Here is a 13,946-nt window from a genome sequence, read left to right on the forward strand (position 1 = left end):
ACATTGTTTCAAATATTTTCTTCTTTTGTTCATTAAGCCATATACACACAAGAAAAAGGAAAGCTTATTTGTGCATCTATCTTCACTGAGTTAGATCTATTTTTTTTTTTTGTTCTTCTTTAACTATTCTTCGTTGCCTAAGAAGTAAGCACCATCATTTAAAAAAAGAGAGGATAAACCACTATTCATTCAAAAAGGATAAGCTCATCATTTGATTGTATTGATTGTAATGCAATGATGATTTTTAGAAACTTTATTTCTGTAATTTAGTGAAACAGGTATAATATTTGGACCTCAAAACTTCATTCAGTAGTTTTCACTATGCATGCATACCTTGCTGAAAACCTTCCACATTTTGACACGATTTCTATCAAAATCAAAGTAGCACCGTCTGTTTCTTCACTTCTGTTGGCAAAAACTACAAATTATCTCCTCTGTTCTAGAAGTAGAGATGTACAAAAGTATGCTTTTAATTGGACTTAGTGTGTTATTCCAAAGTTTCTACTTTTACTTTGTACCAAGCTGTGATATCTTTTCTTTTATTATTATTTGCAACGAAGAACAGTTACAAATTAACTCCTTTAATTGAAGTGTATTTTTATCTGATTAGACTTTATGGATGTTATTCCAAAGCTTCAACCTTTTACTAATATAAATATATGAATTTACATCCTCTCTACATCCAATTATCAGCGCCAACCAAAATTGATGAACATTATTACTGTTTATTATAATGTCTTAAACGGTAAAACTGTATATGTTATTGTAATATCTACTATTTATTAATGTTAGCTGTTGGATTAAGATCCAACGGCTCATAATGGACATCTATAGATTTTTTATTTATGAACGCCCATAGAGAATTGATATATAGAGAGATTAAATATGAATCTGTTGTAATGTCAGGAGCTTGTGGAGTGGGAGCACAAGAGTAAAATACCTGGTAAGATGCATGCCTGTGGTCATGATGCTCACATTGCAATGCTTCTAGGTGCTGCTAAAATCCTTCAGGAGCACCGTGACGAGTTACAGGTTTGACAATAATTTTGTTTCATTTTGAATTTTACAAAGTATTCTACAGTTCGTGATTTTTAAAATGATTTTTAGGCTCTTTGAAACATATTGCCTATGACAGGGAGCTCAATTGTTGTATTCATTATGGTCTGAGTTTGGTATGCTCTGCTATGAAACTACTGTTTTCTTATTCTGAAGTAATTCTGTAGAATTTTACAACTATGGGAATTGTTTTTGTTTATTTGTTTGGATGAGGAAAATGAGATTTAGTAGCAAAATGATGGAAAAGAATATGTATTGTGAAATATCACTTTCCTTTCTTTTCCTTCATTTTACTTGATTCAAAGGAAATCTAAATGATCATGTGGACATATTTGGATTCAAAGGCGGTAAGAAGCTTATTAGGAAGCTTGTTTGGTTTTGTGAAACCAGGGAACTGTTGTGCTTATATTTCAACCTGCTGAGGAAGGAAGTGGTGGTGCGAAGAAAATGATAGAGCATGGAGCTCTGGAGAATGTTGAGGCCATCTTTGGTTTTCATGTCAGAAGCGCGAAGGCTCTTGGCACAGTAACATCCAGACCTGGACCTTTATTGGCTGCAAATGGGTTCTTTGAAGCAGTAATTAGTGGAAAAGGTGGTCATGCAGCCGTTCCTCAGCTTGCAATAGATCCCATTTTAGCCGCATCCAATGTGATTGTTAGTTTGCAGAACCTTGTTTCTCGTGAAACTAATCCCTTGGAGTCGCAGGTACTTTAGTTTGCATCATCTGATTCTAGAGCTTGGCTTGAATATGTTCACTGTTATGTTCATTCTTGACTTTCAGTTTTTTCCAATATTTTTTCTCTTGACAACTAGCAATATCGAGCTAAGTACAAGCCCGTGTAGAGATAGAATTTACTAGTTTATTGGGCACTTCGATCATTGCCGCTTAACTACTAGACAAAGAATATTAAGCTTCATGCATAGTGAGAAATTATTTACACTGAATTCTCATCCATGGATCTAGAACTAATTTTCTTTCTTGCTCATTTCCTCCGACCATCCTTCAGTTTGTCAATTGTGCGAACAGTAGCATGAAGCTGGTCTCAGGCAAGGTGAAAATTTGTTGCTGGCTAATGTACTCTGTGTTCTCTTTGTTGCTCAGGTTGTAACAGTGGGTAAATTCCAAGGTGGTAGTGCATTCAATATCATTCCAGAATCTGTTAGCATTGCTGGTACTTTCCGTTCCTTTTCAAAAGAAAGTTTCTTCCAGCTGAAGCAGCGCATTGAGGAGGTAAATTCTCATCTAATCAAACTTATTCCATATTTGATCTAAAATATAAAGTTTCAGAGTCGTCACCTGTTAACATTTTCATCTATCTACATGTATATGTCACACATCAAAGTTAAATTCAGTTCAGGATCTAGATGCCAACATTAACTACAAAGCTTGTTGTCCATACATTTATTTTTGAGGACATATAAATTCAAGCAGATAGGAACTGAGACTCACAAAAACATTTGTTTAATTAACTAATGTGAGACTATTACATCTGATACAAACAAACAGGTTATTATAGCTCAAGCAGCAGTGCAAATGTGCAATGCAACAGTAGATTTCCTCACCGAGAAACAGCCCTTCTATCCTGTGACCGTCAACAGTGAACAACTTCATAGACACTTTCTGAATGTTGCTGGTGAAATGCTTGGATTTGACAACATTAAGGATGAGCTGCCCACAATGGGAGCAGAGGACTTCTCATTCTACTCTGAGGTCGTCCCGGTTGCATACTTCTACTTCTTGGGCATGCAGAACGAATCTCACCCACCACTAAAAATCGGCCACTCTCCGCTCTTCCAAGTCAATGAAGAAGTGCTTCCATATGGAGCTGCCCTCCATGCAGCATTGGCCTTTGAGTACCTTTCTGATGCCCAGATTCCTTCAATGGAGAAGGAAAGAGTTCATGATGAACTCTAGTTATTATTCTTTAAGTTTCATGCTTATAATGTTTATCAAAGTTATCATTCTTGTGATCATGTGTGTGATTCTTGTGAGAATGAGTTTGACTGAAGATGTATTTTTGTACAGATGGTTGGTTGTGGTTACTGCAATGCTCATGCACTTTGGAGGTATTTGATCTAATGTTGCTAAACGGATTTTCACCAAATTTGATCACATATGTTGTTTTTGTTGGAAACAGGAAGATGTTGAGTAAATTTGCATACACACTCAGGATCACATTACCCGTACACCACTATTTTGTTTTAAAAAAAATGTACACACAAACATCTTTTTCTAGCATTTTCTGAATAAAAGATAAATACCTTTAATTGATTCATGCCTTCTGAAAAATTGGCATTTTATTGGTTATTATTTATTTATTCTTTTTCAATGAAAACATCCATGTAAACAATCTTTTACTGTGGGATACATACACTCCAATGTCATGAGGGATAAATTAAATGAGAAAAATGGGGTAAATTAATGGTTTCAACGCCTTTAATTATTATAGAGAGAGATAGAGTCAATAAAGATCGGTTGAGGAATGAGGGAAGCGGTAACATCAACAACCATAACACACATGAAAAAAATTGAACGTACGTCTGTGTGGGTGTGAACCATTCATTTTCATCCGCCATACAAACGAGACATCACATCCCACTCACTCCAATGTGTTAACTGTCCCAATCAAATCCAATCTCTTTGAATTTGAAATTTGAACATAATATTTCAGAGTCAGTCATCCAGCAATGCACTGTTCTACCAATCTGAGAGGGATTTCTCTTCTAAACTAAAAGGATAAAATCATGGGCATCACCAAATCATACAATTAACATTTTCTCATTTTGAATATTTCATGCTGAGCCCTTGTTATAATTTTTTTTATTGAAATAAATAAATAAATAAATAGCAAATCATCCGAAATTAAAAAAAAAAACATTCTTTTATAGGCATATATAAATACACAGAGAGAGAAAGAGAAAAACCTCAACACTAAATATGAGCATGTTTTTAAATTGCTTATCAATAAAAAAGAAACAAATAAAAACAATTTTATAAATGTTACGAGAAGATATGATACTTTTACCAGTTCGAGGCATGAGTTTTGAGTTTTGAACTAAAATACGAACAATAATAATTAAATTAAGAAGTTCATGCTTAACTTACAAATACAGTATGTCCCAAATAATTGGCAATAAAGACTAAAGAGGGTATTTACTCAAATCCAACCAGGTGCCGCACAACCAGACCCTTAGCCTAGTAAGATACAGATGGATTTCTAGTTTTTTTCCTCAACCAGTGAATGGCTCGTGACACGCGCAGTCCTAGATATAAACGAAATGAAATAAAGGAAGACAACCATACAAATCATGATGGCTAAAGCACATGCAAGGCCTCATCTTTTGTGAGTTGAGTTGGTTCATCATCATGCCTTTTGTTTCACTAGCGTACATCACTTACTTTCCTTTCTACTTCCTTCACTACTAAGTAATAACATTGCTGCAAACACTCGCTCTCTCTTTCAACACATTATATATATATATATATATATATATTAAAATCAATCCCATTTATATTCACTAAATTGTGCTTTGTGCGACACCCCCACTCAAAAAAGTCACTAAAAACGAATAGATTACATTTAATATATCAGAGCATATCATAAAGGGTTTGGAAAAGCATGTAGAATATTATCACCCATCTTTTAAAAGAAAAAAAAAAGACAATAAATAGACAAACACGTCAAAATCGGCATCATTAGCGCCGATGTTTTGGTGTTACAGTGAAGACCTAACCTGAATTAATTGAAACAAAAATTCAACACCAAACACGCCTGAGAAATCAGTTTCATTTATTTTTCATTTATCAAAATTAATTTGTAAATTATCCAATATTTAATTTGAACGATCTCCTCAAAAAAGAAAAAAAAGGAAATCTAAACAATTCCATCTAAATTTCACGGTTAAGCAAATCATTGGGGTTATTTAATTTCATGAAAACCAACTGAAATTTTCATGAATTAGTCTCCCGAGATCCCAATCAACAGAAAGAACAAACCAAAACCCATAATCGAACCATCTGAGAAAACATAAATCAGACAAAACACACACACACACACACACACACACACACACACACACACAAAGGAGGCAAATAAGAAAACAGTAGCAACAGATCGATGAATAGAAGCAACAAAACGAGAAGTATATGAATCTATGCAGCAAAACAAACCATATCTACAGAAATAAAACTCAGATCGGAAACACCAATCTTATTATCCTTAATCTAGACACACCTCAAACCCTAAAGTCCAGATCGGTCCCAAGAAAACCCAAAAAGAGCCATCTAAAAGCCGATCCGAACAATGCTGAAGAGATAACAAGTAGTAACCCTACTATAAAACCCATATACGAGGAGTATAAGACGAGAGAGCCACGGATCCGAACCGAAACGCGCACCACAACGGAGAGATCCGGCACGGAACGAGGTCTTCGCTTAATGGCGGAGAGATCCGAGAAGGAGAGCAACGGTGGAGACGAAAAGGGAAGCGGCGATGGGGGAGGAGAGGGCGGTAGCGCCGGAGGCCGGGGCTGGTGCAGGAGCATCAGCAGCCAAAGCCACCGCGGCGAGGGCGAGGACAGAGACGGCCATCATCAGGAGCTTGGCGATGGCCTCCATTGCTGTAGATCGGCGAGCTTAGGGTTTGGTAGTACGAGAAGGTTCTGGAGCGAAAAGGAGAAGGGTAGAGGTACAGTGGAGAGAGAGAATTAGAGGGATATTTATAGAGGGGATGAGTACAGGGGCAGTTTGGGCAACTCTGCTCGAATACAGGCTGGCGGGAATAGCGGGGTGACAACTGGCTTTGGTAATGGGTCCCATCACAGTGTGATTTTCCAAATAAGACCTTATTATTTGTGTTGTGGTCTGAGGCCATCCTGACCGTTGATTTTTATTTTTGCTTTGAAGTTTGTGCATAGTTGATGGTTTAGTTTGCATTTTTACCCTCATAATTTGAGAATCTTTGAGTAATAACTGATAAGTAGTTAATACTGAGAAGCATCAAGAGATGAGATGATAAATTGATTAAAAATATATATATATGCTGAGTAGGGTCATGGAGTTTTTACTTTTTAGAACACTTGCACATGAGTTGTTTTGAAAAAGATAATTCTGGATTTACTGGGATTAAAGAAAGGTAAACTTTAGTAGGGATGTACATGAAAATATGAGACTTTATGAGGGTATATGCACAAAAAAAAAAATTTGTTTGATGAGTTTGCTTCGAAAAGGGCAAACAGAACAAAGCAATGTTGTAGTCACAAACTTAAATTAGTGAACACTTTAAAATTTAAATAAGTGCAAACAATGTTCAATTATTATTCTAATCAAAAGAAACACTATAAGTTAATAATAATAATAATTAAAAAAAAAACAACAGAAACAAGTGACAACAACTTGGATTGTTCCACAGCAATGCAGGGGAAAAGATAAAAATTAAACTAAGAATATTAGTGGTTAAAATGGTCTTTGTTTGTGTGGTTTTGAAAAGATGTCCTGATTCCCTGAAAACAATGAAGGATTTAATGAACACTGGGAAATTGCTCAAGATTGGAAAGAGATATAAAAGCAGAGTAGAGTTGAGTCTCATTTTTTCTTGAAGATTATTTCATTGAATGCTTGCTACATTTGGATGATTCCTTTGTTTTCAGGGAATTCTATTTTTGGGCAGTTTAGTTTTTCAGTAGTGTGATTGGTGATTTGGATTGAGTAGGAGTGGGACAAAAAGAAAAAATAAATAAATAAGGGGGAAAGATAACATATTTAAAGTAAATAATTACTATCAATATTTATATGTCTCAATTCTCCATGTGCTATTAAAGCTATTTATTTTTCTCTATTTTTAATATTATTAATTATAGTAAATAACTGGGTGTAAGTTTCTTAAAAGAGAGAGACTCAAAACAGACATTTTAATTAATCAAGTGGTACAAGACAGATGCCTTATGGTGTATTAAGATGCTTGAAGAGAAGAAGAACAAAAGTGGTCCTCCAAACTAGAGTTCTTTTTCCTAAACAAAGATGACTCAAAAAGCAGTCTTTGATTTAAAATTTGAGTTTCTTTTTGAGAATGTAAGATTAGAAATTTAGAAAGCTGTGTGCAACTCATCCATGTGCAAGAACATGTGGGCAACTAATGTGTGTTGTAATGTTTTTATTTTATTTTATTTTATTTTTCTTATTTCTTCACCTGCTCACTATTTCTATGCCTCATATTATCTGTCCATTCATCTCTGTGGGACACCATTACCATCACATCAAACATCAAACACTAAAAATAATAAACATTATGCATATATATATATATATATATATACATATATAAATTTTATATCACCAACCAATCTATGTAAAAAAGATGTCTTCTTGTTTCAAATAAATAAAATTTCTTAAAAACAGGGCATGCTTATCTCATAAAAAAGTAAAAAAACAGACACAGATGATAGTGAAGTTTCTCATACATCATCAGGCATGCCTAAAAGAAAACAAAATAGTAAAATTAACATATAATTTATTTTCACATAAATCATACAAAATAAGTCCACCAGAAATACAAATTCAAGGGTTCTAATACATGTGAATCCAATCCCAATAACAACAAATAATGTTGCTAATTTCACACTAGATTTGCTTATGCTTAAAGATGGTACATGATTTACAGGTAAGACCATCTCCAGAATCAAGCATTGTATATATGAACTTCTTCTGCCTGGCTTCAAGATTGCTACACATATTGCAAGAGAATGAGAGCCAGAATATGGCAAGAATATGACTATTTCATCCGCCAGAATACGGCAAGAATACGGCTATTTAATCGTGTATTTACACCGGAAATGGATTTGAGATGCATCTCAAGCACTAAATCCCTTGTGGATAGAACTCCAAGGATTGTTGGGAATGCTAACACAAGCCTGAGCAGCCACTTTGGTCATAGTCTTCTTGCTGATGCCTGCATTGCAGATATTTGCAAGGGAGCGCATGTGTTTCATTCCGTATTGAGATAGTGATCCACAGTGTGTTTCAAAGGTGCGAACCTGGCAATGCAAACCAATAAAGAAAGTTATTTTCTTGTGTTTATTTGTATGGTGAAGTAAATGAATCTAATGTTTGAGGAAACAATTTAGTAAGAGGATCATTGAAAGACATACCATTGACTTCAGACAGGCCCAGTCATCTACCAAAGGCTTGCCTGTGGATCTAACACTGTTGATAACTTTCAAGCCTTTTTCAGACCCAAAAATAAGCTTAGCAATGAGCTCAATGCTGTGATCGACATGTATGCGGTGTGACATAACATCAAGCCACTGTTTCTGAGCTTCAATTTTCTCAGAAGAACCTTGTGGCGATGACCGATACTGCAATGCAAGAAAAACAAGAGAAACAAGCAATAGATCAATTGTAGGAAAAAAAATACAAAATTGAGGATGCTGCATTAGAACAAAAAAAAAAATTTGAGTAGTGAATGGTTTAAAGAAATGGAGTATCAACCTTAGTCCAGAAATAAACAAGGTCAGCATCGCGTTGATTCACAGCAGTTGAGAGTGATGGCAATGAGTTATCACCAGTGAAAGTGAAATTTTCATTAGCAGGATCTGTGCCCATGTATATGTCAAGGAATTTATTGTTGAGATTTAAATTCCCATATTCCATAACATGTGAGCCATAGCTATACTGATTATGGGGCAGAGTCCTTGTTTTGACCTGTGAACACAAGCAGAACAATCCATTGGATTTGCGGCGCTGAAAAAAAAAAACTAGCATGAATTAAGAAAATTTGATTTCAAGCACTCACCAGTTCATACTGCTGCTTGAGAGTTTCAGTATGTAAGTTGTGTTTGTCACTGTGCACACAATGAAGTATTTTTAGTCTCAAAATTTTCAGCAATACTAAAGCAGTAACAAAACTTCTTCACCTTCTCCTATATATCTCAATGAAATACAAGCATTAACCTCCACTGATTAACATCTCTCATTACAGTATAAACCACCGACATTAATATTTTTCAATGACATAGATCAAGTTATTCAACTACGAATCAAAACTGATGGCAAGATCTATGGGCCATCTCAGCATTCTAAATGTGCAGAATGAATTCAGTCATGAAAATACACCAGTTTGAAAGTAACAAATATTAAAAAAGAAAAGGAAAATAAAATAAATTCAAAAATCAGTGATCATGTAATGTTGTTTACGAGAAGCAATTATCTATTTGGTTCGCTTTTCTTATCTCTGTGCACTGTTTGTACTCCATTGTATATTGCCAATCGCATTGACATAGTTACCAATCAGTTGAATTCAACTACATTATGCCGAACAAATAAAAAAGTAAGCTGTGCCTCATAGTAAAATTTCAGCATAACAAACTCACGATGAGTACAAGATTGAGTATTCACCTGTCTTCCATCCAGGCAACACTGTACAAGTCACCCAAACATGTCCAGTACTCAGAAGGAGGACTAGGATGCTCTCCAGGGCAGTAAGTTCCCCAGCTGCTCTCCACTGAATTAGATGCGGTGGTTGCAAATATGTTTATATCCGGAGGAAGAAGACCTTCAAATATACTCCCAGATTCACAAGCTTCCAGATAGAACACCTATATATGACATTTAAAGAGCAAAACCAAATACTAAGTTTATACTGTTGCAAACCCACAAAATCTGTAATAACACACATGAAAAGCAAAAGCATACCATGCTTTTGTAGGATCCAGATGCATGTTTTTTCATCAACACTGCAACCAAGTCATCCGCATAAAGGTAAGGAGAGGTAGGCATTCCTGTTGACACAGAGATCCCAACAAAAAAATGAGTCAGTGTGGGTTAACACAGTAATAACTGTTCAGTATCTTCTGCACTTTTGATCACCATAGTAAATTGAACATATCTTCTGATATATAGCTTTAGCAATAACCAGAAGCTCTATGAAATTTAGAACTTAGTCATTGATTAATTAAGATTTCTTTCTCCGTTAGATTTGTGTTGAAACAAGGATAAATCATGCCAGTTTCAAATGAGTAGTTCGAGCTTGAAAACAGGGAATTGGAAGTCAGAACTACGAACCAAGAACACCAGGTCCACCATGGTCACTGTAAAAGATGAAGATGTGGTCATCAGGACCACTGTCCACAACCTTCCCACTGCCACCAGTTAGAGCAGCTTTGTCTCCAAGGATAACGGAGAAAAAGTTGTTGACAGTGACTTCCTCTCCAACATAGTCCTGCAAAGAGTTTAATCAGGACTGAAATAAGGAAGGAACTGACTATGATAACAAGATTACTAAATATATAATTCACATATTAACTGAAAAACTAACCCTGGGAACTCCAGCATATACATCACTCCCTTGTGGATGATTGATTATGACTCCAGGTCTGGGATTCTCCTGGTGGTAAGCAATATCATCGTACATGAAAACTATGATATTTTCATCTTTCAGTCCACCCCTTTTCATGACTTGGTATGCATGGCAAACATCAGCCTAAGAGAAGGAATTTGATGAGGACCACACAACAACAACAACAAATAGTGATGCATTTTACACCACTCAATACTGATTGAACTCACATAAAAGTATTTCATAACATAAAGCCTTATCATGTGCATGCAAATTATATCTATTCATTTGATCTAGTAATAAAATTCAATATGCAGGACAGAAAAATAATCAAGCAAAATACTTGCACAATATGTACAAAGATTATTAGCTTGAAACAATCAGACAAGCCAAGTAGAAACTGCCAAAGTAACAAAAAAGCAAAAATTGCACCACTTGTTTTTCTGATTTGCTTAAACTAAGAGTAATCAAAATTATTTAAAAAATATTAAAAATTCATCTCTTGTGGGCACCAAAATAGTGATGAATGATTAATGATTATTAATAAACAGCATGTATTCAATTCGTACATGGCTCGTTTGCTACCAAGGACAAAGAGACGATTCAAAAGCAAAAAACAGATATCACAACTGAAAAAACAGAAAACAACTGAAAAGGGATCTTGGTTGGTAACACACACAAGTTTTTTTTAGTTTTCTTTGTGATTTTAGTGGTTGTCTGGTATTTCAATGAGATGCTGCAGGTTGACTCTTGGCTTTCACCGAAAGGCAAAAGCCCAGCAACCAGTGGATGTCTTTGACAAACCACTAGGATTGCTTTTCTTAGAAGATAAGACTTTTAAATTGTCCCAATCTCAGTTCAACATCTACCTTGTCAAATTAAAGTAATTAAAGGTAAGGGATTCCATTCTTTACTTTGAAAATAGCGGTGCCCCTACCAAAGAAAAGAGACGTCGGTGACTATTTTTTTTTTTTTCTTCTTTTTTAAAAATATATATATTTTTTCTTCAAGTAATATCTTGAAGGAAACAGGGCAAGTGCCTGCATGAGGATAAAATACAACTCAACTTTATGGTGTTAGCAGCAGCAACTGTAACTAGTTCTGATGAAACAGATAAATAAACCGAGTATCTGGGTAACATGGTAAAATAAGTATCATGAAACAATAAATTCAACTCTGCAATAGAAAATAATAAATTAGGTGTTTTGTACGGTGGTTTGTACATATTATTAAAAAATTAATAATAATAAATAAAATAAATAAATTTATGATCAATACTTTAGGTAAAATTTTGAAACAAAATTGACTTTTTCACCACTTTCATGAAGAATAATAATTCATTCAACCCTTTAAAGAAAAACCAAAAATCTTCTTACTGTTATGAGCTGGAAGTTTTTTAAAGTGTCATTAAGATCATGTCATTAGAAGATAATTTTTTTACAAGTTTATTCTTCAAAATATATATATATATATGTATGTATGTATGTATGCGTATGTTTGATGTTTAATAAATTTATTGTCAGCTAAATTTTAATAAACCTTTTGTTTTGCCATTTAAAAATGTTTTCATTTATATCTTGAGTTTTTTTTTTTTTAACCTTTTAAATAGAATAGGCCGGTCTGATGCAGGCACAAGCAAGGTTAGACAAACTTTGGCCGTATCCCATGTTGGGTCACTCTTTTGGAGTTGGCATGACGTGCCCGGCCAGTTTGACACTTTATTTATTTATTTTATTTATTTAGAAATATAACATCACAGGGTCCAGGGACAAACAAAACAAGTACAGAATAAATAAATAAATAAATAAAGATTCCGAAATGAAGAGGATTCCATACCCCACGTATAGTACCTTCTAGCCAAACCGTCGTTCAGGTTGTGAATCACAAAAATAAACCAAAAATTCGAAAGAATGGTAGGTCCGAGGTAATGTTAGAATGGTTGTTGGCACAGGTAACGGGGTTATCAAAGCCTCACTCATAATTAAAAAATCTCAATAACTAAATAAATAAATGAAAAGTTACAGCTATGCTTGCAAGAAGATCTTGTTATATATTCTCAATTTTTTTTTTTTAATAAAGTTATTCCCAGCTTTAAGCTTTTGAGAAATCGTAAAAAAATGGATAAATCACTGTTATTAACAACAAAAAAAGCACAATGTAAAAATCGAAAACATCAATAAATAATATGAAATAAATGATATTTAATAATTTATTATAAATTATAATAAATATTAAATCATTTATTATAGATCCAGTATTTTTTTATAATGTAGATAAGTGACTTCATACATATTTTTTTTATTATTAGTTTTTAATTATACATTAAGAGAGAGTTGAATCTTTAATATTTGTGTAAGAATAAAAAAAATATTTTATTATAGTTTTAAGTTTTAAATCAATTATTATAGCCATATATATCTTGTTTATCATAATAACAAAAACATGCAAATAAATCTATGTAAAAAATTTAAAAAATAAAAAATAAGAGACAACATAGTAAAAACAGAGGATCCAAGCCCAAGCAACAAAGACACAAGAACATCATAAAAATAACAATAAATTAAATCAAAATAAATACTCCAGAAAAAAAATTAATATTATAAAACACCATCACTCCAGATTCAACTCCTCCAAACTCCCCACAAAAAAAAAAATCCAAAATAATAATAATAATTATAATAACTAAAAACAAAAAACACTCTAAAATCAAAGATCCAAATCCACAAACAAAAACCCAATCAAAACCTACACCAAATCAAACGCAAAAATATATATATATATATATATATATATATATATATATAAACTCAAATCGGAGAAAAAAAGTTCAGTAATGAACCTGATGACGATAGTTGCCGTAGCCGGAGGATCCGGCGATGAGAACCGCCCATCTCGTCCCAACGGTGGCCTCGTCGATGCCTTCAGACCCTAGATCTAGGTCCCATGGCATCCTGAGGATGGAGATGGGATCAAAGGGGCGAGAATCCACGAGAAGGAGAGGGAGAAAGAGGAGCAAGAGAGCTCCAATGGAGGAGAAACGAGCCATGGGAATTGGAAACGTTTTGGTTTCCCAAAAGATAAGGAAACGAGTGCTTTTGAAAGCTGGGGCGAAGAAAGGCAGTTGGGGATGAAGGGAATTTATAATGCCAAAAAAATAATATTAATTAAGATGTCATTTTTACTTAATTTTTAATAAATGTATTTTTAATTGTGTATTTATTGTGGAAAAGTATTTTTTTATAAAAAAAAATCTTACAATGAAGCAATGTTATCAAAACCGGCCCGGACATCGACCCGGTCTAGGCTTCGTCTCTCCGGTCAACTGGTTCAATCGCCGGGTCATTCGGGTCAATGCCGGGTTAATAAAATTATTTTAAATATTATTTTTAAAATTATAAATTAGTTTTTAATTCTATAATAATATATAACATTTATTTATTATTTGTTATCAAATAAATAATTTGAAGGGACAAAAATAAATTGTAAAAATACATGACAAGCATAAAAGTTAAAACCGATACATAATAAAATTTCAAAATTCAAGCTCTACATAACATA

General features: G+C 34.0%; 2 protein-coding genes across 2 annotated transcripts in view; one reads left to right on the forward strand and one right to left on the reverse strand.

Annotated features, from left to right (window-relative positions):
- LOC120258808 (IAA-amino acid hydrolase ILR1-like 1) overlaps positions 1 to 3,136 on the forward strand; it is a 9,113-nt gene extending 5,977 nt beyond the window's left edge. Inside the window, exons 2-5 of the mRNA XM_039266243.1 lie at positions 907 to 1,032; positions 1,447 to 1,761; positions 2,159 to 2,287; positions 2,564 to 3,136. Coding sequence (XP_039122177.1) covers positions 907 to 1,032; positions 1,447 to 1,761; positions 2,159 to 2,287; positions 2,564 to 2,971 — 978 coding nt within the window. The 3' untranslated portion in view covers positions 2,972 to 3,136. The remainder of the gene's footprint in view (positions 1 to 906; positions 1,033 to 1,446; positions 1,762 to 2,158; positions 2,288 to 2,563) is intronic.
- Positions 3,137 to 7,548: 4,412 nt separating this feature from the next.
- On the reverse strand, positions 7,549 to 13,512 carry LOC120258369 (vacuolar-processing enzyme-like). The gene is made up of 9 exons (XM_039265740.1): positions 13,228 to 13,512; positions 10,368 to 10,532; positions 10,115 to 10,271; positions 9,746 to 9,831; positions 9,449 to 9,648; positions 8,847 to 8,895; positions 8,543 to 8,755; positions 8,203 to 8,409; positions 7,549 to 8,088 (listed from the first exon to the last, which is right to left on the reverse strand). Exons 1-9 carry the CDS (start codon positions 13,432 to 13,434, stop codon positions 7,906 to 7,908), a joined length of 1,467 nt encoding a protein of 488 aa, XP_039121674.1. The 5' UTR covers positions 13,435 to 13,512; the 3' UTR covers positions 7,549 to 7,905.
- Positions 13,513 to 13,946: the final 434 nt, after the last annotated feature.

Source organism: Dioscorea cayenensis, chromosome 4 (genome assembly GCF_009730915.1).
Source record: "Dioscorea cayenensis subsp. rotundata cultivar TDr96_F1 chromosome 4, TDr96_F1_v2_PseudoChromosome.rev07_lg8_w22 25.fasta, whole genome shotgun sequence".
NCBI classification, from domain to species: domain Eukaryota; kingdom Viridiplantae; phylum Streptophyta; class Magnoliopsida; order Dioscoreales; family Dioscoreaceae; genus Dioscorea; species Dioscorea cayenensis.

Bases quoted from the DNA above. Each gene is read 5' to 3' on its own strand.
- LOC120258369 (XM_039265740.1), bottom strand. From the start codon at position 13,434: ATGGCTCGTTTCTCCTCCATTGGAGCTCTCTTGCTCCTCTTTCTCCCT. The intron at 9,649-9,745 runs GTATGCTTTTGC...TGTCATATATAG, and splicing joins CTGGATCCTACAAAAGCATG to GTGTTCTATCTGGAAGCTTG. The intron at 8,410-8,542 runs GTTGATACTCCA...CTTGCATTGCAG, and splicing joins TTGTTTATTTCTGGACTAAG to TATCGGTCATCGCCACAAGG.